Genomic DNA, 19509 nt, shown 5'->3' on the forward strand with positions numbered 1-19509 from the left:
ATGGTCCGCTCTTGGATGCTCTCGAACTCGGTGGCCAACATTGTGAGCTGTGCTAAGCTTTGTAGTTCGTGTCGCCGCACATACATCTGGTATGCTGGCAGGGCGTTATCGTAGATCCTGTTTAGTTCCTTGGCTGCGTCGTACCTGGCGTGGTGCATGAGTAGACGTATCTCGATGAGGTAATCCTTGAACAATTCTCCTACCGCTTGCTTGCGGGCTCGGACCTGGTCTTCCAATTGTTCAAAATACCGTGGCGGCAAGAAGAAAGTCAAGAATTCTTGGCGGAAATATGCCCATGAGCTGCCTTGTAGTTGGCTGGTGCGGTACCAGCGACTGGCCCGATCGGTGAGAAGCTCTGTCATGGCCCGAGGTAGCTGATTTGTGTCCACCCCATATGAGAGAGCACGTTCCTCGAGTAGTTCCAGAAACGCGAGTGGATCGTCCTGTCCGTCGAACCGGATCCCCCATTTCCGAATCTGTTCCGCGATGTGGGCGGTGGAAGAGTCCATGGCTGGCACGATCCTCTGGGTGGGCGAGCGGCTGGTCTCCGTAACTGGCGGTCTGGGCAGATCGGCTGGCGTTACGATGCGTGGTGGGCAGGGTGTGCTGTATTCGGCCGCTGTGGGGACTTGTAACCCGGCTTTTGGGTCGGTTTTCCGCTGGTCAGACGGCCCAGGAGTGGTGGGCATGGGCGACTTGGAGCGTCCTGCTGGTCTGGCGTATTGCCGTTCGAGGTCGGCCAGTCGAACCCAGGCATCCTGCGAGAGTGTTCCGGCGACTAGTGCGGCGAATCTCTTTCTTCGTTCCTCGACTGTTCCGTCGTTTTCGAATCCGAATTCCTCGGCCAGGACTTCCAGCTCATCCCGCCGGAGTTTGTAGATCCAGCCGGTGGTGACTCCTGGATTGGTATGGTGTCCCTCCGGGTAAAATTCGTCGGGTTGACCGGCTCCGTGGGCTTCCATGGTGTGTTTCTGTGGTTAGTAGCACTGACTTACGTGTTGTGGTGGTATTTCTGCTTGCGACCGGATTTTGCGTTTTGTGGTTGACGGTTATTGATCCCTGGTAACCTAGTCTCTTTCAGTGGCCGTGGGTCTTTACTCCACAAAGCTCCGTATTAAGGTGTTAGTCTCCTTAAAGTCACCAAAAAGTCCCTGCTCGGGCGCCACTTGTGAGGTCCTATTTCAGGCTGAGGTAAGCATCAGCAAAAACAATATAAGTATAAGATGCGTAAAGCTCATACATTTCAATTGCCATATGCAAGACAATTTTGCGGCCAGCGACGAAATTCGCGCCATCTCGCTCGCTCAAATTTGAGAGCGTGCGAATCTAAAAATAGAATCCGCTTGCATGTGTAAGTACACACAGAACAGCAAGTACGTATGTGTGCGTACTTGTGCTAAGCGGACGATTTTCGAGACGGAAACCTTTTTACGAGTTGAGAAACGAAATTATATACCGGCGTTGAATACGTCGCATCCTGAATACCCTAATGGCAATTATTCCGATGTGATTCATGGAATTTCATGTATTAAATATATTATGTATTTTTATATATGTATATCCGATCATTTTTATCGAATATACCATCTGAAAAGAAATTATCATTGGAGGGATATATACATATAAGACATATATGAGTTTTTTAATATTGGGGTGGTAAGCGTCCTGCAAAATTAACTTACACTTATAAAGTGAAGGGTATATTTCGACAGCGCTGTAAAAAACGTATGCATGTGCACACATACAGTCGTCGCGACGACTCGGCTCGGCTGTCGCATCGGCAAAGAACCAACTTCGTGTGCCTTCGTATGCTGTATGCATACAAGAGAGCGGCTGGCTCTAGAGCGCTCTCTCTCTCTAAAAAATTTCAAGAGAGCCTGGAGCCAGCTCTAGAGCCAGCCCCGAAAATTCGTGTGCAGAAATTTCGTATGGCGTTACGCATCTTATACTTATATTGTCTTTGGCATCAGCCTGTCCAGGGTCCACTACAAGACAATTTGTAGATCGCAGGTGACTTTCAGGTTTGGAGCGGCCTTGTCTGACCGAAAGAGAGGTAGGCCACCGGGGGGAGCGTTTTGTTGCTGACGAAAACACTTCAAGAAAATCGTGGTTTTCGGTTTTGCTGGTGTTTATTATTTTTATACCCGTACTCAAAAAAGAGTTAAGGGGTATATTAGATTTGTGGTAAAAGTGGATGTGTGCAACGCAGAGAAGGAAACGTTTCCGACCCCATAAAGTATATATATTCTTGATCAGCATCAATAGCCGAGTCTATATAGCCATGTCCGTCTGTCCGTCCGTCTGTCCGTCTGTCCGACTGTCCGTCTGTCCGTCTGTCCGTCTTGATGAGCGCCTGGATCTCAGAGACTATAAGAGCTAGAGAAACCAAGTTTTGTTTCCAGACTCATGTGATATCACACTGCTACAAGTGTATTTCAAAATTTCGCCCCGCCCCCTTCCGCCCACACAAAGGACGAAAATCTGTGGCAGGCACAGTTTTAAAGATACGATAAAACTAAAAACGCAGTATCGTAGAAAATGCCCATATCTACCAGATTGCCGAATCTGAATCAGATCGGATCATAATTATAGCCAGAATGAAGAAATTTTCAGTTGCTTCCCCTCCCTCTCCCGCCCACGACAACGCAACTCATTTTCCTTCTCGCTCGCACACTCTGCCGCGTTCAGTGCGCGAGCAACTCCTAGCGGAGAATATGTAGAATCTACATTTTACATGTACAATCTACATGTTAGATGTAGAATACACATTGTAGATGAGATGTAGATAACAAATGTAGAAAAAAAATGTAAAATGTAAAATTTTTTTTTAAATTCTAAAATTCTAAAAAATCATGCTCAAAAATGTATATACTGACTGAGTACGGGTATAAGTAGAGTCGCGTCCCCAGAAGCGACTCACACGTTCCTTCTCGTTATTACTTAATTCTTTGTGGGTTTGTTTACGATGGATTACCCGCGGATCGTGTTACTTGTCCTGTGAGCCGGTGGTTGGTTGTTTTTGTTGGGGTTCTTTTGCGTTGTTTCTTTTATTATTTAATTCTGGTTTGTTGACAATGACTTAACTCGCGGATCTAGTTACTTGGCCTTGGAGCCGTTGGACTGGGTAGTGCAGTGTCATGTGTTTGGGCTGAGGGGACTGCCTAGTGCAGTGTCTTGGGTGTGTGACTGAGGGACTGCGTAGTACAGTGTCTTGGGTGTGTGACTGAGGGACTGCCTTGTGCAGTGTCTTGGGTGTGTGACTGAGGGACTGCGTAGTACAGTGTCTTGGGTGTGTGACTGAGGGACTGCCTTGTGCAGTGTCTTGTGTTTGGGCTGAGGGACTGCCTGTATCTTGTATTCGGGCTGATGGACTGCCTGTATCTCGTATTCGGGCTGATGGACTGCCTACTCTTTCAGCCGATCTTGGCCCTTTTATGCAGCTGGCGATCGCACCTGAGACCCGGATTAATTAATTAATTAATTCTCTGCTAACTGTTTGAGATGCCAAGCTTTTTTGACACCTATATTTATCCAAATCAGTTAAAGACTTTGATTTAAACGTTATAATGTTTATTAATACCGGCGGCTAGCTGAAGCCAACTGCTCGCTCTTTTGCCCAGCCAGATAAATGCTCACAAGCGGGGGTTCAGTATGCAACCTATGCGGCGAGAGATTAGCATAGAACTACTTGGGCCACGACGGCCGATCAATGCCAGAGCCGACGCAACAGGTGCAGAGCGCCCTTTAACAGGAGAGCGCAGCAGCACTGCCGAACGCTGGGGACATACATAAGCTTAGGTTTCGATACTCTTATATAACTAGTTACAGCTACATTTAATATTATGATAGACGCTTAAGTAGCCGCTGGCCCGAACAGTGTTCGTCTCCTTAAAGTCACCAAAAAGTACCTGCTCGGGCGCCACTTGTGAGGTCCTATTTCAGGCTGAGGTATGCATCAGTCTGTCCAGGGTTCGCTACTTGAAAATGCAGTAGGCAAGCGAGAAATGATGATGCGGGAGTTTTGTTGTTCTTGGATTATTCAGTATTTATTCATTCACTTTAATTCTTTGACGTTGCTACTCTGGCTTGTAGTTGTATGGTGCGCTGGTGGACTGCGTAGTGCAGTGTCTTGGGTGTGTGACTGAGGGACTGCGTAATGCAGTGTCTTGTGTTCGGGCTGATGGACTGCCTGCTCTTTCGGCCGATCTTGGCCCTTTTATGCTGGCGATCGCACCTGAGACCCGGAAATAATTGATTCTTGCTGACTTAAGGTTATTGGATAACAATAATTGTGGGGTGTGGTAACTAGGTCGATGCTTGGTGCTTCGTTGACGATTTTTAGTGGGTCAGAGTGGTTTTGCTGAGGCTGCATCCCGGAAGGTGCAGTTGGGAATTGGGTTTAGGATGGATTTTGCTAACTCGGCATCGCGGAAGGTGATAGCTGAATTTAGGCCGGTAGTCCGATAATTTTATGCTGGCTTGACCTATTGTGAAATAACGCAAATGATATTTCTTATGTAGGCCGTCGATTGCGAAATTTCCCAAGAGGTGGGGTGTTTTAAATTGTTGTGTGGACAATAATGTGTTGAGTTGTTGATCGAGAGTTCTTAATTAATTGTGTGCGTTGCTTAAGACTATTTTATTTCCCGGAGGTGCTGACACACCGCTATTTGTGGAGAACCGTGGCTAGAGCCATGGTTCGCTAGCTATGTGTATATCAGTTTGATTATTGTCTCCCGCCAGCGTGGAAGCGCTGACCCTCCGCCGTTTGTGACGAGCCATGGCTAGAACCATGGTCCGTTACACCAGCCCAATATCCCGTATCTGGCTGACGATTTCCCTTCCTGGAGTCTGCACTAACTCCAAAGCCATTCCAGAGGGACCTGGTAATTCAGTTGGTTAGGCTTCAACATATGATTCGGCAAGGTTACGCAAAACAGCATAAATACTAGTTCCAGACAACCATATGAAAACGCTTCTGCCGTTGCAATAATATCGAACCAACGCACTGGTATGAGTGTTGTACGATTTAGATGTAAACATCAAACCGTATGGTTAGACCTAAATTTATGTTTGTTATTAGGTAGTATGAATTCTCAGCAACCTAAATAAATATTCTCAAAATAACCCAATAAATATGAGACCTGACCTAAACAAATATTCAACAGACAGCTGGATGCACGTGCATGCATGCACATAATCTTGTTATATTGATATACATTCGAGATGATCTGCAGTGGTAAAATGTCACACCATCTGTATGATAATCGTTTTACGACAGTCATAAAATTATCTTAGAATTGACCCACAGACCTTTGCACCCGGACCCATGCAGTGAAATTTGTAATCATTGTTAAGTCATAAATAAATATAGCATGTTTCCATACCTACTTATACTTAGAACTAATTAAACAAGCCTATGATCCTAAGTAAATAATTGTACTAATAGAAACTGTATATATACCTCGCATTTTACCGAATAAAATCAGTACGAAAGAAAACTCTGACGTATTCACATCTCCGAAGCCCAATTTGTTCAAGTACCGATTGCGGCGACATTTTGTTACTGGTACATGAACCGGTGGCATACACATTTATATTTCAGCATACGATTGTCATATTGACAATCACCAGAACCAAGTGAATCTACATCAACAGATTCATTTGATTCGTACATTTGGTGACCCCCGATTTTTGGACATTTAACCGTTCATCTGGAGTATTGTTCCCGATTTGGAACTTGGATTTATTTGGAAAATCCCACATAATTGGTCAACTTGGCGACCAATTTACATACATACATCATCAACACAGTTGTGATTACTCATTACTTTCTGTGAAGGAAAAATAGTTGGATTTATTGAAATCTACCCAAACCGATACAGTCAACTTGGCGACTACGGTTGGATTGGAAAAAAATATATTCCACAGTGTCATTAAAATTTGTTAGATTACTTTGACCACTTTTTTGGTTGTGAGTAGAGGCACAGCCTGTCATAACGACAAACAAATTACCTCCATCGGGTCAAAGTAGTACGACAAATAATAAAAAATGGCATCATCAAGCATTAATGTTATACTGGACAGGCAATTGGCCACGGGCGAAGAGATCCAAAACATCATCAGGAACTACAAAAAGGATCCCGCTGAAAGGAAGCAGAAGCCTGAATATTTTCAAACCCGACTTGAGAGGTTAACGAATCTCTGGAGCACATTTTTAATGGAAGACACAAACATTCAAGAAATAACACATGGATCGAATTATGAGCATAATTATTTCTCTAATAAATATTTTAAAAATATCAAAGAATTGGTCAGCAAATACAGCGACGAGTTGACCCAACAATTGTCTTCTTTGGAAATGGAGATAGATTCTGGATTGAGCCCATGATCCGAGAACAAAGGGTGCTTCTTGAAAGTCTACAGCGCATCATGAACAGAATGACAACTGAGACGCGAAAGGATTTCAAACCAATAATCATAAAATATTGGGATGAGATTAGAACGATTCATGTCAAAATACATTCCAAATGCACCGATCCTGTGAAATTGGGATATAACATTAACAGTTATATTGCAGCTGAAGATGCAGTATTAACAATTCAAACAATGACTGTATCAGATCCTGTTCAGCCATTTATCCCTGTTCCACATATGCATAATGCATTACCCCTGCCAAAGGTTGCAATTCCAAAATTTGACGGAAACTACCTTAAGTGGCAACAATTTCATGACATTTTTAAGAAAATGATTCATGAAGCATCTGTACCCGTCATTCAAAAGATGTGGTATTTAAAGACTAATGTTACGGGAGAGGCAGAAAATTTAATACGCCACCTTTCGTTAACAGAAGGAAATTACATCACAGCATGGAATATGTTACAAGAGCGTTTCAGCAACAAGAGAGTGCTCAGTAACGCATTGATTCAAAAAATATTGGATCAACCAAATATATCAAATGATGCCAAATCGATTAAGGCATTACACGATAATATCAAAGAAACTTTATCAGCGCTAAATAACATCGACATAGAAACAGATAAATGGGATACGCTCCTTCTATGTTTTCTGACAAAAAAATTAGATCGTCAAACTCATACGTTGTATGAGCAGTCCATACAAAATACTAAGGAATTACAGCCTTTGAGCGAATTCATGAAATTCCTCGAGCAAAGGTTCCTTACATTGGAAGCCATTGGATGGGGGAACCAAAGAAACCCATCACATGTGCCTCAGCAGGAGCTGAAAGTCAGTACTACTGCTATTTTTGTGAAAAGCCAAATCACGCTATCTATAAATGCACACAGTTTTTAAAGAAAACTTCTGCAGATAGATTAAATTGGGTTCAAAAGAACCAACTGTGCGTCAAATGTTTCAAACGCGATCACACAGCAAAAAATTGCCAAAGAAGAGACTGTTTTAAATGCAATAAAGGGCACAACACTCTTCTCCATTTGGAAATTAAGTCCGAAGCCAAAACTGCAGCATCAGCAAATAGTATACAAAATAATTATGTATTATTGGCTACCGCTCGAGTTCATATCCAAGGCAACAATGGACAAATTGCTGAGTTCAGAGCACTGCTTGACTCAGGCTCACAAGTCAATGTAATCTCGGAAAGAGCATTGAAAATATTAGATCTGAAAGTGGAAAAATCAGATCTACAAATAAATGGAATTGGCGGACGAACACAAACATCAAAAGCAAGAGTCAATGTTATGCTCAAATCAAGACATAACAAATTCAGTTCAAGACTAGAAGCAGTTGTACTGCCACACATAGTCTCAGATCAACCAGCACAGTCAATTGATACGTCTCGTTGGAAGCTTCCAAAAAGCAGAACATTAGCTGATCCCGATTTCGACAAAGTTGGAAAAATAGACATTCTGTTAGGAGCAGAACACTACTTCGATATCATGCAAGACAAGCATGTATCGATTGGAAAAGGATTGCCTAAATTACAAAAAACCAAATTAGGATGGATTGTGGCTGGAAAGCTAAAAGACGCTTCAAAACATCCGAGCACATGTGCAGTATTGACGGAAGAAGAAAAGGTCGATCAACAGATCGCAAAATTTGGGGAACTGGACTCGTTTCCAAATAACGCAACATATCTTTCTCCACTGGAAAAACGATGTGAGCAGCATTTTGTACAAAATGTTCAGATGGCATCAGATAATAAACTCATCGTCCGATTGCCTTTTTTGGAAGACCCTTCATCTCGGGGAGAGTCGTGATCTAGCGACACGACGACTTTTTTGCCTAGAAAAGCGGCTCGCTCGAGATCCGGAGACCAAGGCAAGCTACGTTACATTTATGAAAGAATATGAGGCTCTTAGTCATATGAAGGAAATGCAGACAAAAGAAACAGCAAGATCACGTTATTTCATCCCACACCATTGTGTAGTAAATCCTGACAGCTCTACAACTAAATTGAGAGTGGTTTTTGATGCGTCCGCAGTTACCTCGTCCGGAAAATCGCTCAACGACCTGATGCATAAAGGTCCAACTGTGCAAAATTCAATATTTTCAATATTGCTTAGGTTCAGGATGCACAGATATGTATTTACTGCGGACATCGAAAAAATGTATCGTCAGATCTGGATGAATCCCGAGGACCAGTACTATCAGACAATAGTATGGCGCAATGATCCATCAGAAGATCTACGATACTATAGACTAAAAACAGTGACTTATGGAACAAAAGCGGCTCCATATTGAGCCACAAAATGTCTACAAAGAGAAAGAAAGGAATACCCGTTTGGATCTGCTGCTCTGGAAAATGACTTTTATGTGGATGATTGCTTAACAGGAGCAGATTCCATACCAGAGGCCCTCCAGAGACAGCAAGAACTTAACAAACCACTGCATAAATCAGGGTTTAACTTAAGAAAATGGTGCACGAATAACGTTCATGTACTTCACGGAATTCCAACGGAAGACATCACTTCAAGCGTACAGTTGGACGACACTGCTTATGAAGAGTACAGCATTAAAACCCTGGGAATCACTTGGATGCCTAAAACTGACCAGTTTTGTGGAAGAACAGAAATTGCCACCAAGGATGTAATATCTAGAAGAGATGTCGTATCGGAGATCTTTAGGATTTTCGACCCACTTGGACTCTTCTCACCGGTGGTAATGAAGGCAAAGATCTTCATGCAACATCTCACAAAGGAAGGATTTGACTACAAAGAAGCGCTTCCAGTTCATCTTCAGGAGGAATGGAAAAGGTACAGGGAGGAGTTAAAAATATTAAACACCATAAAAGTACCACGTCATATATTCCAAGGAAAAATTCCGATAGCATCAGAAATACACACTTTTGTTGACGCATCGGAGAAAGCTTTTGGAGCTGCCGTATATATCCGAGCACTGCATAAGGATAAACGAGTAACAATTCAATTGCTATGTGCCAAATCACATCTAGCTCCCATAAATGCGTTAACATTACCTCGTCTGGAACTAAAGGCGGCTGTATTGGGTGCACAACTGACAGCTAAGGTAAAAGAGGCATGGAGGCATTGGAGGCATGTTTCATCTGAAAATAATGCAGCAGATGCATTGTCTAGAGGAATGACGTCGATTAAATTCGCGAAAAATAGTATGTGGTTTTATGGCCCACTATTTCTTCATGGCCCACCATCTACATGGCCACCAGCATTTGTGGCTACAAAAGAGGAAAATATCAGTGCAAATCCCAAAAAAATTAGTGAATCATCAATTATGATCATCACTCAGGAGGATGATATTATATACAAAATAAAGCACAACAATTCATACAACAAACTAATTCGAATAATTGCTTACATGATGCGTTTCCGAGGAAGGAAAACGTACACAAGCAAAACTATCCAATTCAGTGAGATGAAAGAAGCACAAAAAATTGTCATTCGTAACATACAACAGAATGACTTCAAAGAGGACATACGTCACCTAACAAGACATAAGGAAACGCAAAAGGGAAGTTCGATTAACTCACTTACCCCGTTTATGGATCAGGAGGGAATCCTGCGAGTAGGTGGTCGACTGGAAGCGGCAAATATTTCATTTGACGCCAAACACCAAATGCTCCTGCCTTACAACGATCCAATTGTCAAGTTGATCCTTGCTAAAATACACAAGGACAACATGTATTGTGGCCCCCAGGCATTGCTGACAGCATCACGACAACAATTTTGGATACTAAAAGGAAAAAACATGGCCAGAAGCATTGTGCAGAACTGTGTAAAATGCACAAGAGCTAAACCCAAATTACTAGAGCAGATCATGGGAAATCTGCCACCTCTTCGAGTCACCCAAGCAAGGCCATTCCTCAATTCTGGAGTTGATTACTGTGGACCATTTAAAATCCACTATAAAATACGAGGAAAGAAGCCTAATATAGCTTACATAGCCATATTCTGTTGTTTCGCGACTAAAGCAGTACATTTAGAGTTAGTCAGCGATCTCACCACAGAAGCATTTTTAGCAGCACTCCGACGGTTCACCTCTCGTCGAGGAAAGTGTCAAGTGCTACATTGCGACAATGCTACGAATTTCGTAGGAGCCAAGAACAAACTTCAAGAATTAGAAGAGGCCATATTCTCAGAAAAGGCAAAGGAACAAATTGTACAGGAGTGCAACAACAAAGGGGTACAGTTCAAATTTATACCTCCTCGTGCACCACACTTCGGCGGTTTATGGGAAGCTGCAGTAAAATCTGCAAAGCATCTGCTTTTAAAAAATGTGACGACGGCAAATTTAACATATGAGGAATTAGAAACGGTTATAGTCGAAATAGAAGCCATATTAAATTCTCGACCATTGACACCGTTATCTGACAACCCAAACGACGTAACAGCGTTAACACCAGGGCACTTCCTGATAGGAGAGCCGTTAACCGCACAAGTTGATAGTGAGCCATCCCAACAACCGAAGACGCTAGGAAATCGATGGCAAGCAGTGTCCAAATTAAAACACTCATTCTGGACGCAATGGTCCAACGAATACCTCCAACAACTACAGCAGCGTCAAAAGTGGAGGAAATCGTCAGCAAACATTAAAGAAGGAACATTGGTAATACTAAAGGAAGATAATACACCGGTATTACAATGGCCACTTGGAAGAATCACTCAATTGTTTCATGGCAAGGACAATTTCGTACGAGTGGTTGAAGTAAAAACAGCCAAGGGAATCTTCAAACGAGAGATTCAACATGTTGCTCCACTGTTCAATGAAGAGGAACCCACACATAAGCATCCGATTGATGATCCATCTGAAAATGGAGAGTCATCTGAAGACCGACAGCCTAGAAAAAGGACACAGCCGAATAGACTGTCGCTAACCATGACAATGTTTGTCATATTGTTACTGTTACCGTTAGCAATGGCGCAGTCAATCAACATAACCCAGTTTGGTTCAAAGCCGGGTATATACTTCGAAAGAGTAGGAACCAGCCAACGTGCGACAACTGACTGGACCATCATTGTCTATTACAACCTAAAGCCCTATTGGAAAGACATGAACACATTCACCATGGGTACTTCAAAAATTGGACATCTATGCAAGCAACTTCAACAAGTAGACGCATGCACCAGCATGTATCAACATTTCAAACATATAGAAGAGGTCCTGCAAGCTGAAAATGCGTTAATAGCAAGGACACGGAAACAAAGAGCTCCGCTGGACATCATTGGAAACATCGCAAGCAGTCTGTTTGGTGTATTAGACTCAACATATGCCCGTGAAATGTCGGAAACAATAGCAAAGGTTAAGGATAACGAGAATCACTTATTAACCCTGCTTAAAAATCAGAGATCATTGATTGACTCTACAATTAATGTAATAAAAAGGGATGAAATCTCAAACTCCAAAAGACTAAGTCGAGTTGAGGACTTTATCACCAAGTCAAAAGGAAGAGCTGATCACTTCATCGCTTTTCAATGGTAAATAACATTGTCGACTCAATTGACTCTATTATCTGCAAACCTCCAACGAATGCAAGCGGAAATTATCAACGTCTTGACAGATATCCGACACAACACGATAAGCCCTGTGTTAATTTCGCCACGACAACTAAAGGAACAACTCGAGCAGATACGGGATCACTTAAAGCCAGGACAAGTTCTCCCAGTAACTCCTGAAAATATGTTAATGGTGTATCAGATGATGAAAGCTGAAGGCACGATTATAGATGATCATGCAATCATCAGAGTTACGTTTCCATTAGTTTCAGCATACGAACTGGAAATCTACAAGCTGACACCTATCCCATCACCAACTGAAAATGGGATAAGTATGTTCGAAGTCAAGACACCATACATCGCAATCAACAGTCACCGAGACGAATTCGTTGAACTGTCAGAGAGTGATCTAAAAAATTGCCATCCGAGAGCAAACAATGATTTTGTATGCTATAATAAGCAAACAATGTTCTCAGCTGAAACAAGTTGTGAATTACAAATGTTCCACAACAAAACGGATCCATCATGCAACTTAATCAAAACAAAAAAATCATTTATATGGTTGAGTATGCATGGGAAAAATCAATGGATATTTTCAACAAAATCATCATTGAAATTATCAACAGTATGTGTAGATGGAATATCGGATATCAAACTACAAAATTCAGGATTATTGATCGCAAAACCTGGATGCATCATTCGAAATTCTTTGATGACCGTAACAAGTCAAAGCACAATGGAGACGACATGGCATTCGTCATACGCTCGGTTCGGAGAAAATGACATCAACAAAACATCAACTGAACGTCCGACAGATACAGCTTCAACGAATGAAGAAAATTTAAATTACAAAGAGCTGTATCAAATGGAGACAAGGCTGCTACCACCGACTAGTTTCAAGCTACCCCACAACCTTGAAAATATCGGTCATCACCATATTGCCATATACATTGCAATGATCTTCATAATGATCATTGTAATAGTTCATTTGGTCAAGAAATGGCACAAAACAAGGAATACTTCGCAGCCAATGCAACAGCCTATCACATCAGCGAATGGAGGCAACACATTAAATCAGCCGTTTACAATCAACATTAATGATGGTTGAACATACCATGGTCAACGGCCGGGAGGATGTACGATTTAGATGTAAACATCAAACCGTATGGTTAGACCTAAATTTATGTTTGTTATTAGGTAGTATGAATTCTCAGCAACCTAAATAAATATTCTCAAAATAACCCAATAAATATGAGATATGCACCGCTGACCTAAACAAATATTCAACAGACAGCTGGATGCACGTGCATGCATGCACATAATCTTGTTATATTGATATACATTCGAGATGATCTGCAGTGGTAAAATGTCACACCATCTGTATGATAATCGTTTTACGACAGTCATAAAATTATCTTAGAATTGACCCACAGACCTTTGCACCCGGACCCATGCAGTGAAATTTGTAATCATTGTTAAGTCATAAATAAATATAGCATGTTTCCATACCTACTTATACTTAGAACTAATTAAACAAGCCTATGATCCTAAGTAAATAATTGTACTAATAGAAACTGTATATATACCTCGCATTTTACCGAATAAAATCAGTACGAAAGAAAACTCTGACGTATTCACATCTCCGAAGCCCAATTTGTTCAAGTACCGATTGCGGCGACATTTTGTTACTGGTACATGAACCGGTGGCATACACATTTATATTTCAGCATACGATTGTCATATTGACAATCACCAGAACCAAGTGAATCTACATCAACAGATTCATTTGATTCGTACAAGTGTATCCCAAAGTTGGAACCGTTATCTCTGGGCTTAAATCCCCCGTACAGTGACAATCAGTACTGATATCGGGTCTAAACCAAATATGCAATATTCTGCAATTTTATGTAACCGTATTGTTTAGAGGAGGATACCAAATGTATCACCTGGTTTAACAATAAAAACAGCCGGTGTTTTTTTTAATCTATAATATAACTCTCTACCTAACTTACATTAAAATCATACTTTTACAGCGGGTGCATGCCTGATAATTGTGTAAAAACACAACTTATTTAATAAATTTTGTGCGTCGGTTAGTCGTGTGTTTGTGTTGTTGCTTTTCGTAAGTTCGCCCTCTTATTATATTTAGCCGCTCTTTGTCGTAGTTATTGCCGTCTATCACTCTCTCTATCACCTAACTCTCAATAACTGTTCTTTCTCTCTCGCTCTTGTAACTTTTTGTGCAGTAACGCTCTCACTTATAAGCTGTTGCTGAACCACTCTTCCTCTCTCATCTTTTACCGATTTCGCTTTAAGCATTGCTCTAAGCATTTGCTCTGCACAGTGGTCTGATTGCTATTTGTTTTGAACTTTTTTTCCCGAAGTAAAAAAAATAAAAGACATAGATATGGAATTTTCTGTCGTCTGTGCCAAAAAAACCTGCAAGAAGCAGATCACCCATGACCAGCCCAATATCCCCTGCTGTCTTTGCGAAATCGTATTGCACGCAAAATGTGTAGGGATCTCGGGCCGTGTAGGAGACGCCATTTCCCAAAACAACGGCCTACATTATAGTTGTGAGGAATGCCGTTCTGTGGAAAACGACATGCGTTCGTTCATGAGGCAGACGCGGAGTGGCTTCAAAGAGCTGATCGTAGGCTTTAAACAGCAATATGATCGGCTCTTGGCCATGAACACTCAGTTCAGCAGTTTACAGCTGCTGGCTGAGTCTCCGAGGCACAAGAAGTCTACTCCGCGGGACTTGCAAGTGTCGACTGCCTTATGTCCGCCGGCATCTAAAAAACGTACTCCGACCACTCTGTTATGTTACAGCTTAGCGAAACAATACCGCTCAGCTTGGTGGCTTAATTCAGAATGTTTATTGAATATCTTTTTGTTCTTATCCTAGGGAACAATCGTTCTTATGTATAACGAAGAGCGAGAGTTCTCCCATGCATTATATGAAAAGAGTACCACCGCATAAGTATTAGTGCGCGTGGTCTCTGCCTGAGTCTAATGGAAATGCAAGATCAGCGTTAAGGAGCTTTTGAGAGAGAGACCCATCGCCTCAGTGTTAGGGCGTTTGGGTTCTGCCTGAGTTCGGGTAAATGCCTGCTCAACAGTTTTGGTAGCTGACCGATCTGCGTTCAAGTCATAGATCGTTGCTGTGCAAAAGGAATGTGTAACATAAACATAAGTTGTTTATGTCACTGCTCATATGTACGCGCTTATATATGTATTTATATATATAACAGAGTGTTACATATGTACATGCATGGGTTCACTACACCTGCCTTTTTAAAAAAATAACGTAATATATGAAGAATTTTGTGAACTAACATGTATGTTTATGTATAAAAAAATATATATTTTTTATTTTTATTTTTTTTTTATTTTTTTATTTTTTTTTATTTATTTATATATTTATTGTTTTTATTTTTTATTATTTTTTTTTTTTATTTTATTTCCGATGAACTGTGTCATGGTTATATACGTGTGCTTACTTAAGTCATGGTTATTTTACGTATGCCTACCTAAGTCATGGCCATGACAGGATAAAATGAAATTATTATGAAATGAAAAGTTTTAATCTATCCTTATGTACTTTTTGTTTTTTGTCTTTTATATTTGAAATTGTTATATTATCATTTTCTCCTATACTATCTACCTTATATGGTCCAGTATATTTAAAATCTAACTTATGACCTGTTTCATTTTTCAATTAAACCTGATCTCCTGTTTTTAATTTGAAATCTAAGCAGTTTTTATCATAATTAATTTTTTGTTTCTGTTTATTAGATTAAAATAAATAAATAATAATAATAATAAATAAAATAAATAATAAAAGCTTGTTCTAGTCTAAATTTTGATTCTTTAGCGTAATCATCTATATTATAAAGAGGATCTATTCTATCTATGCTATTAAAATGTATTAGTAAGTTCGAAGTCTTACCGAAAACTAATTCATATGGACAATAATCATGTGCCATAGAGGGGGTTGTGTTGAAGCAATATACGAAGTATTGTAGCCATACATCCCAATCTGTTTTGTCAGTTGAGATGTATGAGCGTATGAACTCAATAAAAGTTCTGTGGCTTCGCTCCACGGTTGCTACAGTTTGGTGATGATGTGCAGTGGATGTTATGTTTTGAATATTTAAGTTTTTACATAAATCTTCAATTATTGAATTTTTGTATTCCGTTCCCATGTCTGTAATGAACATCTTCATTGGACCGTACTTTAGAATTAAATCTTCAAATATAGCTTTAGCTACTGTTTTTGCATTTTTGTTCTTGATGGCTACAAGGTATTTTGTCAAGTCACAGATTAAAGTGACTTCATATTCGTTTCCTTTTTCTGATTTAGGAAGTGGACCGATCGTATCCACAATTACCCTATTAAACGCCATTTGTGGTGTTTCAGTTATAGTCAGTTATAGGTCTTGGTATGTTTAGTCGTTTTGGACTTTTGGCATTTGGGATACTTTCTCACATAATTTGTAATTTGACGTGTCATGATTTTCCAATAATAATGCCTTCTTATTTTCGCTAATGTTTTAGCTATACCTGTGTGACCTTTTTGGATTGGATCATCATGGAATGTAGACAGTATCTCTTCTTTTTCTTTATTTTCTTTTATTGTGGTCACCGGCTTGAGTAGCGCTCCTCTTAAATTCTTTAATATTTTATTGCCTTGTTCTTAAAAGAATCTATTGAAATGTTCTCAAAGATTTCTTCGCTCGGTGCCATTTTAAGTTGGCTGATGTTATTTATACCGGCTTCTTTTTCAAGCCTTTGGAAAAATTGACCTAAGTCGAAGGTTCCATTAGTATAAAGGTCGCTAACTTTAATTCTCACATATATCTTTGTGAGTGGATTCAACGGTTCTATCTTTGGTCACCCGTAGAGACGACAGCCAGCTGCAGGACCTGAGCAAAAGCGTCTACAAGGTACGCCGTACAGCAAATGGAAACTTGCTTCTTGAGCTCAACAGAGGCGACGTTTCAAGTGCAGCCTCGATAAAGGAGCGACTGGACAAGGTACTGGAGGGAGCAGTGGCAGTGCGAGCCCTCTCGGAAGAGTCGAGGGTGAGAATGATAGCGATCAGCGACCTGGACCCACTTGTGCGTGCGGAGGACCTCACTAAGGCTCTTGCGGACCAGTTCTCTGTAGATGCCAACTCCGTGACCGTGAGAAGCCTGCGCCCATCCTACAGAGATACCCAGTCGGCCGTAATTGGACTGCCGAGTAAGGACGCCGAAGTGGTCCTGGGCAAAGGCAAGATGAAGGTGGGGTGGACGATGTGCAGAGTCAAGGAAAGGCATTCGAAGCCAAGGTGCTACAAGTGTCTGGAGATCGGGCACATCGCGCCCAAATGCCAGAGTGCAGGGGATCGAACGGGATGCTGCATACGCTGTGGCGACAGAAGCCGCGAGGACAGAGGTCACCAAGCGGGAAACCGGCAGTGCCCCCTCGCCATGCATGAAGTCGTATCAAGGAAACGACGATGGAAGTGATTCAGCTCAATCTGAATCACTGCAGGGCCGGACAGGACCTGCTCCTGCAAACGGTGAGAGAGCTCAATCTAGTCCTGGCTATCCTCAGCGAGCCGTACCAAACTGGCGACAAGGAGCAGTGGGCGACAGACGCAACAGGGAAAGCAGCATTGTGGGCATGCGGAAGTGCTACCTTCACACTTCATAACGTGATGGCAGGGGACGGATTCGTGCGCGCGAGAGCTGAAACTTGTGGGTATACAGTTGTTACCTAGCGCCCAGTCTATCCCTTGAGTCATTCAGCCGGAGCATCGAGGACATTGCAAACGATGAAAGGAGCCCCGGTCCCGTTCTAATCGCAGGGGACTTCAACGCTTGGGCACACGAATGGGGTAGCCAGGCCACTAACGCAAGGGGCCGAGCGCTGCTCGAAACGTTCGCATCACTCAACCTAGCCCTGCTGAATTATATCCGATGCAAATATTGAAACGGAAAACCTTGAGGATTATGAACTAATTAACAATAAAAACATAAAAATAAACAAAAATAAAGAAATTATGGAAAAACTTAATACGAATTTTCCGAAATTTATAAAAAAGGAAATGAATACCCTCTGTTCTGAATACGTTGATATATTTGCATTGGAGAGTGAACCAATAACAGTAAACAACTTTTACAAACAGGAATTAAAACTATTAAACGATGAGCCGGTTTACATAAAAAACTATCGAATACCCCATAGCCAAAAAGACGAAATAAATATTCAAATAAAGAAACTTATAAAAGATGACATAATAGAGCCCTCAGTGTCAGCATACAACAGCCCATTGCTATTAGTACCAAAAAAATCACTACCAGGAAAAACTCAAAAACGATGGAGAATGGTAGTTGATTATAGGGGCATAAATAAAAAACTAATAGCCGATAAGTTCCCACTGCCCAGAATAGATGATATTTTGGACCAGTTGGGAAGATCAAAATATTTCTCCTGTTTAGATTTAACATCTGGTTTCCACCAAATTGAACTAGAGAAAAAGTCAAGAAATGTCACATCTTTTACGGCAGATAACGGAACATATAGATTCAAAAGATTGCCTTACGGCCTCAAAATAGCCCCAAACTCATTCCAAAGAATGATGACCATGGCATTTGCAGGATTATCACCTGCACAGGCATTCCTATACATGGACGACTTGGTCGTATTAGGCTGTTCCGAAGAACACATGTTAAAAAACCTTAGAGATGTGTTCACTATCTGCAGAAAATACAATCTAAAGTTGCACCCAGACAAATGTTTATTTTTTAGTCACGAAGTAACATACTTAGGCCATAAATGCACAGACAAAGGAATATTGCCAGACGACACTAAGTTCACATTAATTCAAAACTACCCAACACCAACATCAGCAGACGAAACAAAAAGGTTTGTTTCATTTTGTAACTACTATAGAAGATTTATTCCAAATTTTGCAGAACAAGCTCGTAATTTAACAAGATTAAGTAGAAAAAATACACCCTTTATATGGACGGAAGAGTGCAATACAGCTTTCAATTTTCTTAAAAATGCTCTTATAAGCCCTCAAATCTTACAATACCCAGATTTCAAAAAATCATTTTGCTTAACAACAGATGCCAGCGGCTTCGCATGTGGAGCAGTACTAAGCCAAGAGTACGATGGTAAGCAATTACCAGTTGCATATGCATCTAAGGCATTCACAAAAGGCGAATCCAATAAATCAACAATAGAAAAAGAATTAGCAGCAATTCACTGGGCTATAACATATTTCAGACCATACCTATACGGTACAAAATTCCTGGTGAAAACAGATCATCGCCCATTAACATACCTATTTTCAATGAAAAACCCGTCGTCTAAGTTAACACGAATGCGATTAGATTTGGAAGAATATGATTTTGTGGTGGAGTACATAGCAGGAAAAGAAAACTATGTAGCGGATGCGCTATCCCGCATAGAAATATCAGATTTAAAAAACTTAACTGCCAAGGCAGCCCAAATACTTAAAGTAACAACACGGTCAGAAGCCGAAAAAGTAAAAACAAAAAACACT

The 19509-nt window shown here is 41.0% G+C and overlaps 1 protein-coding gene across 1 annotated transcript; it reads left to right on the forward strand.

Moving 5' to 3' along the window:
* Positions 1-16151: 16151 nt before the first annotated feature.
* LOC121405164 lies at positions 16152-17461 on the forward strand. Its single transcript, XM_041595771.1, has 2 exons — positions 16152-16180; positions 16852-17461. Exons 1-2 carry the CDS (start codon positions 16152-16154, stop codon positions 17459-17461), a joined length of 639 nt encoding a protein of 212 aa, XP_041451705.1.
* Positions 17462-19509: the final 2048 nt, after the last annotated feature.

The sequence above is a fragment of the Drosophila obscura genome, unplaced genomic scaffold, assembly GCF_018151105.1.
Source record: "Drosophila obscura isolate BZ-5 IFL unplaced genomic scaffold, ASM1815110v1 contig_75, whole genome shotgun sequence".
NCBI classification, from domain to species: Eukaryota; Metazoa; Arthropoda; class Insecta; order Diptera; family Drosophilidae; genus Drosophila; species Drosophila obscura.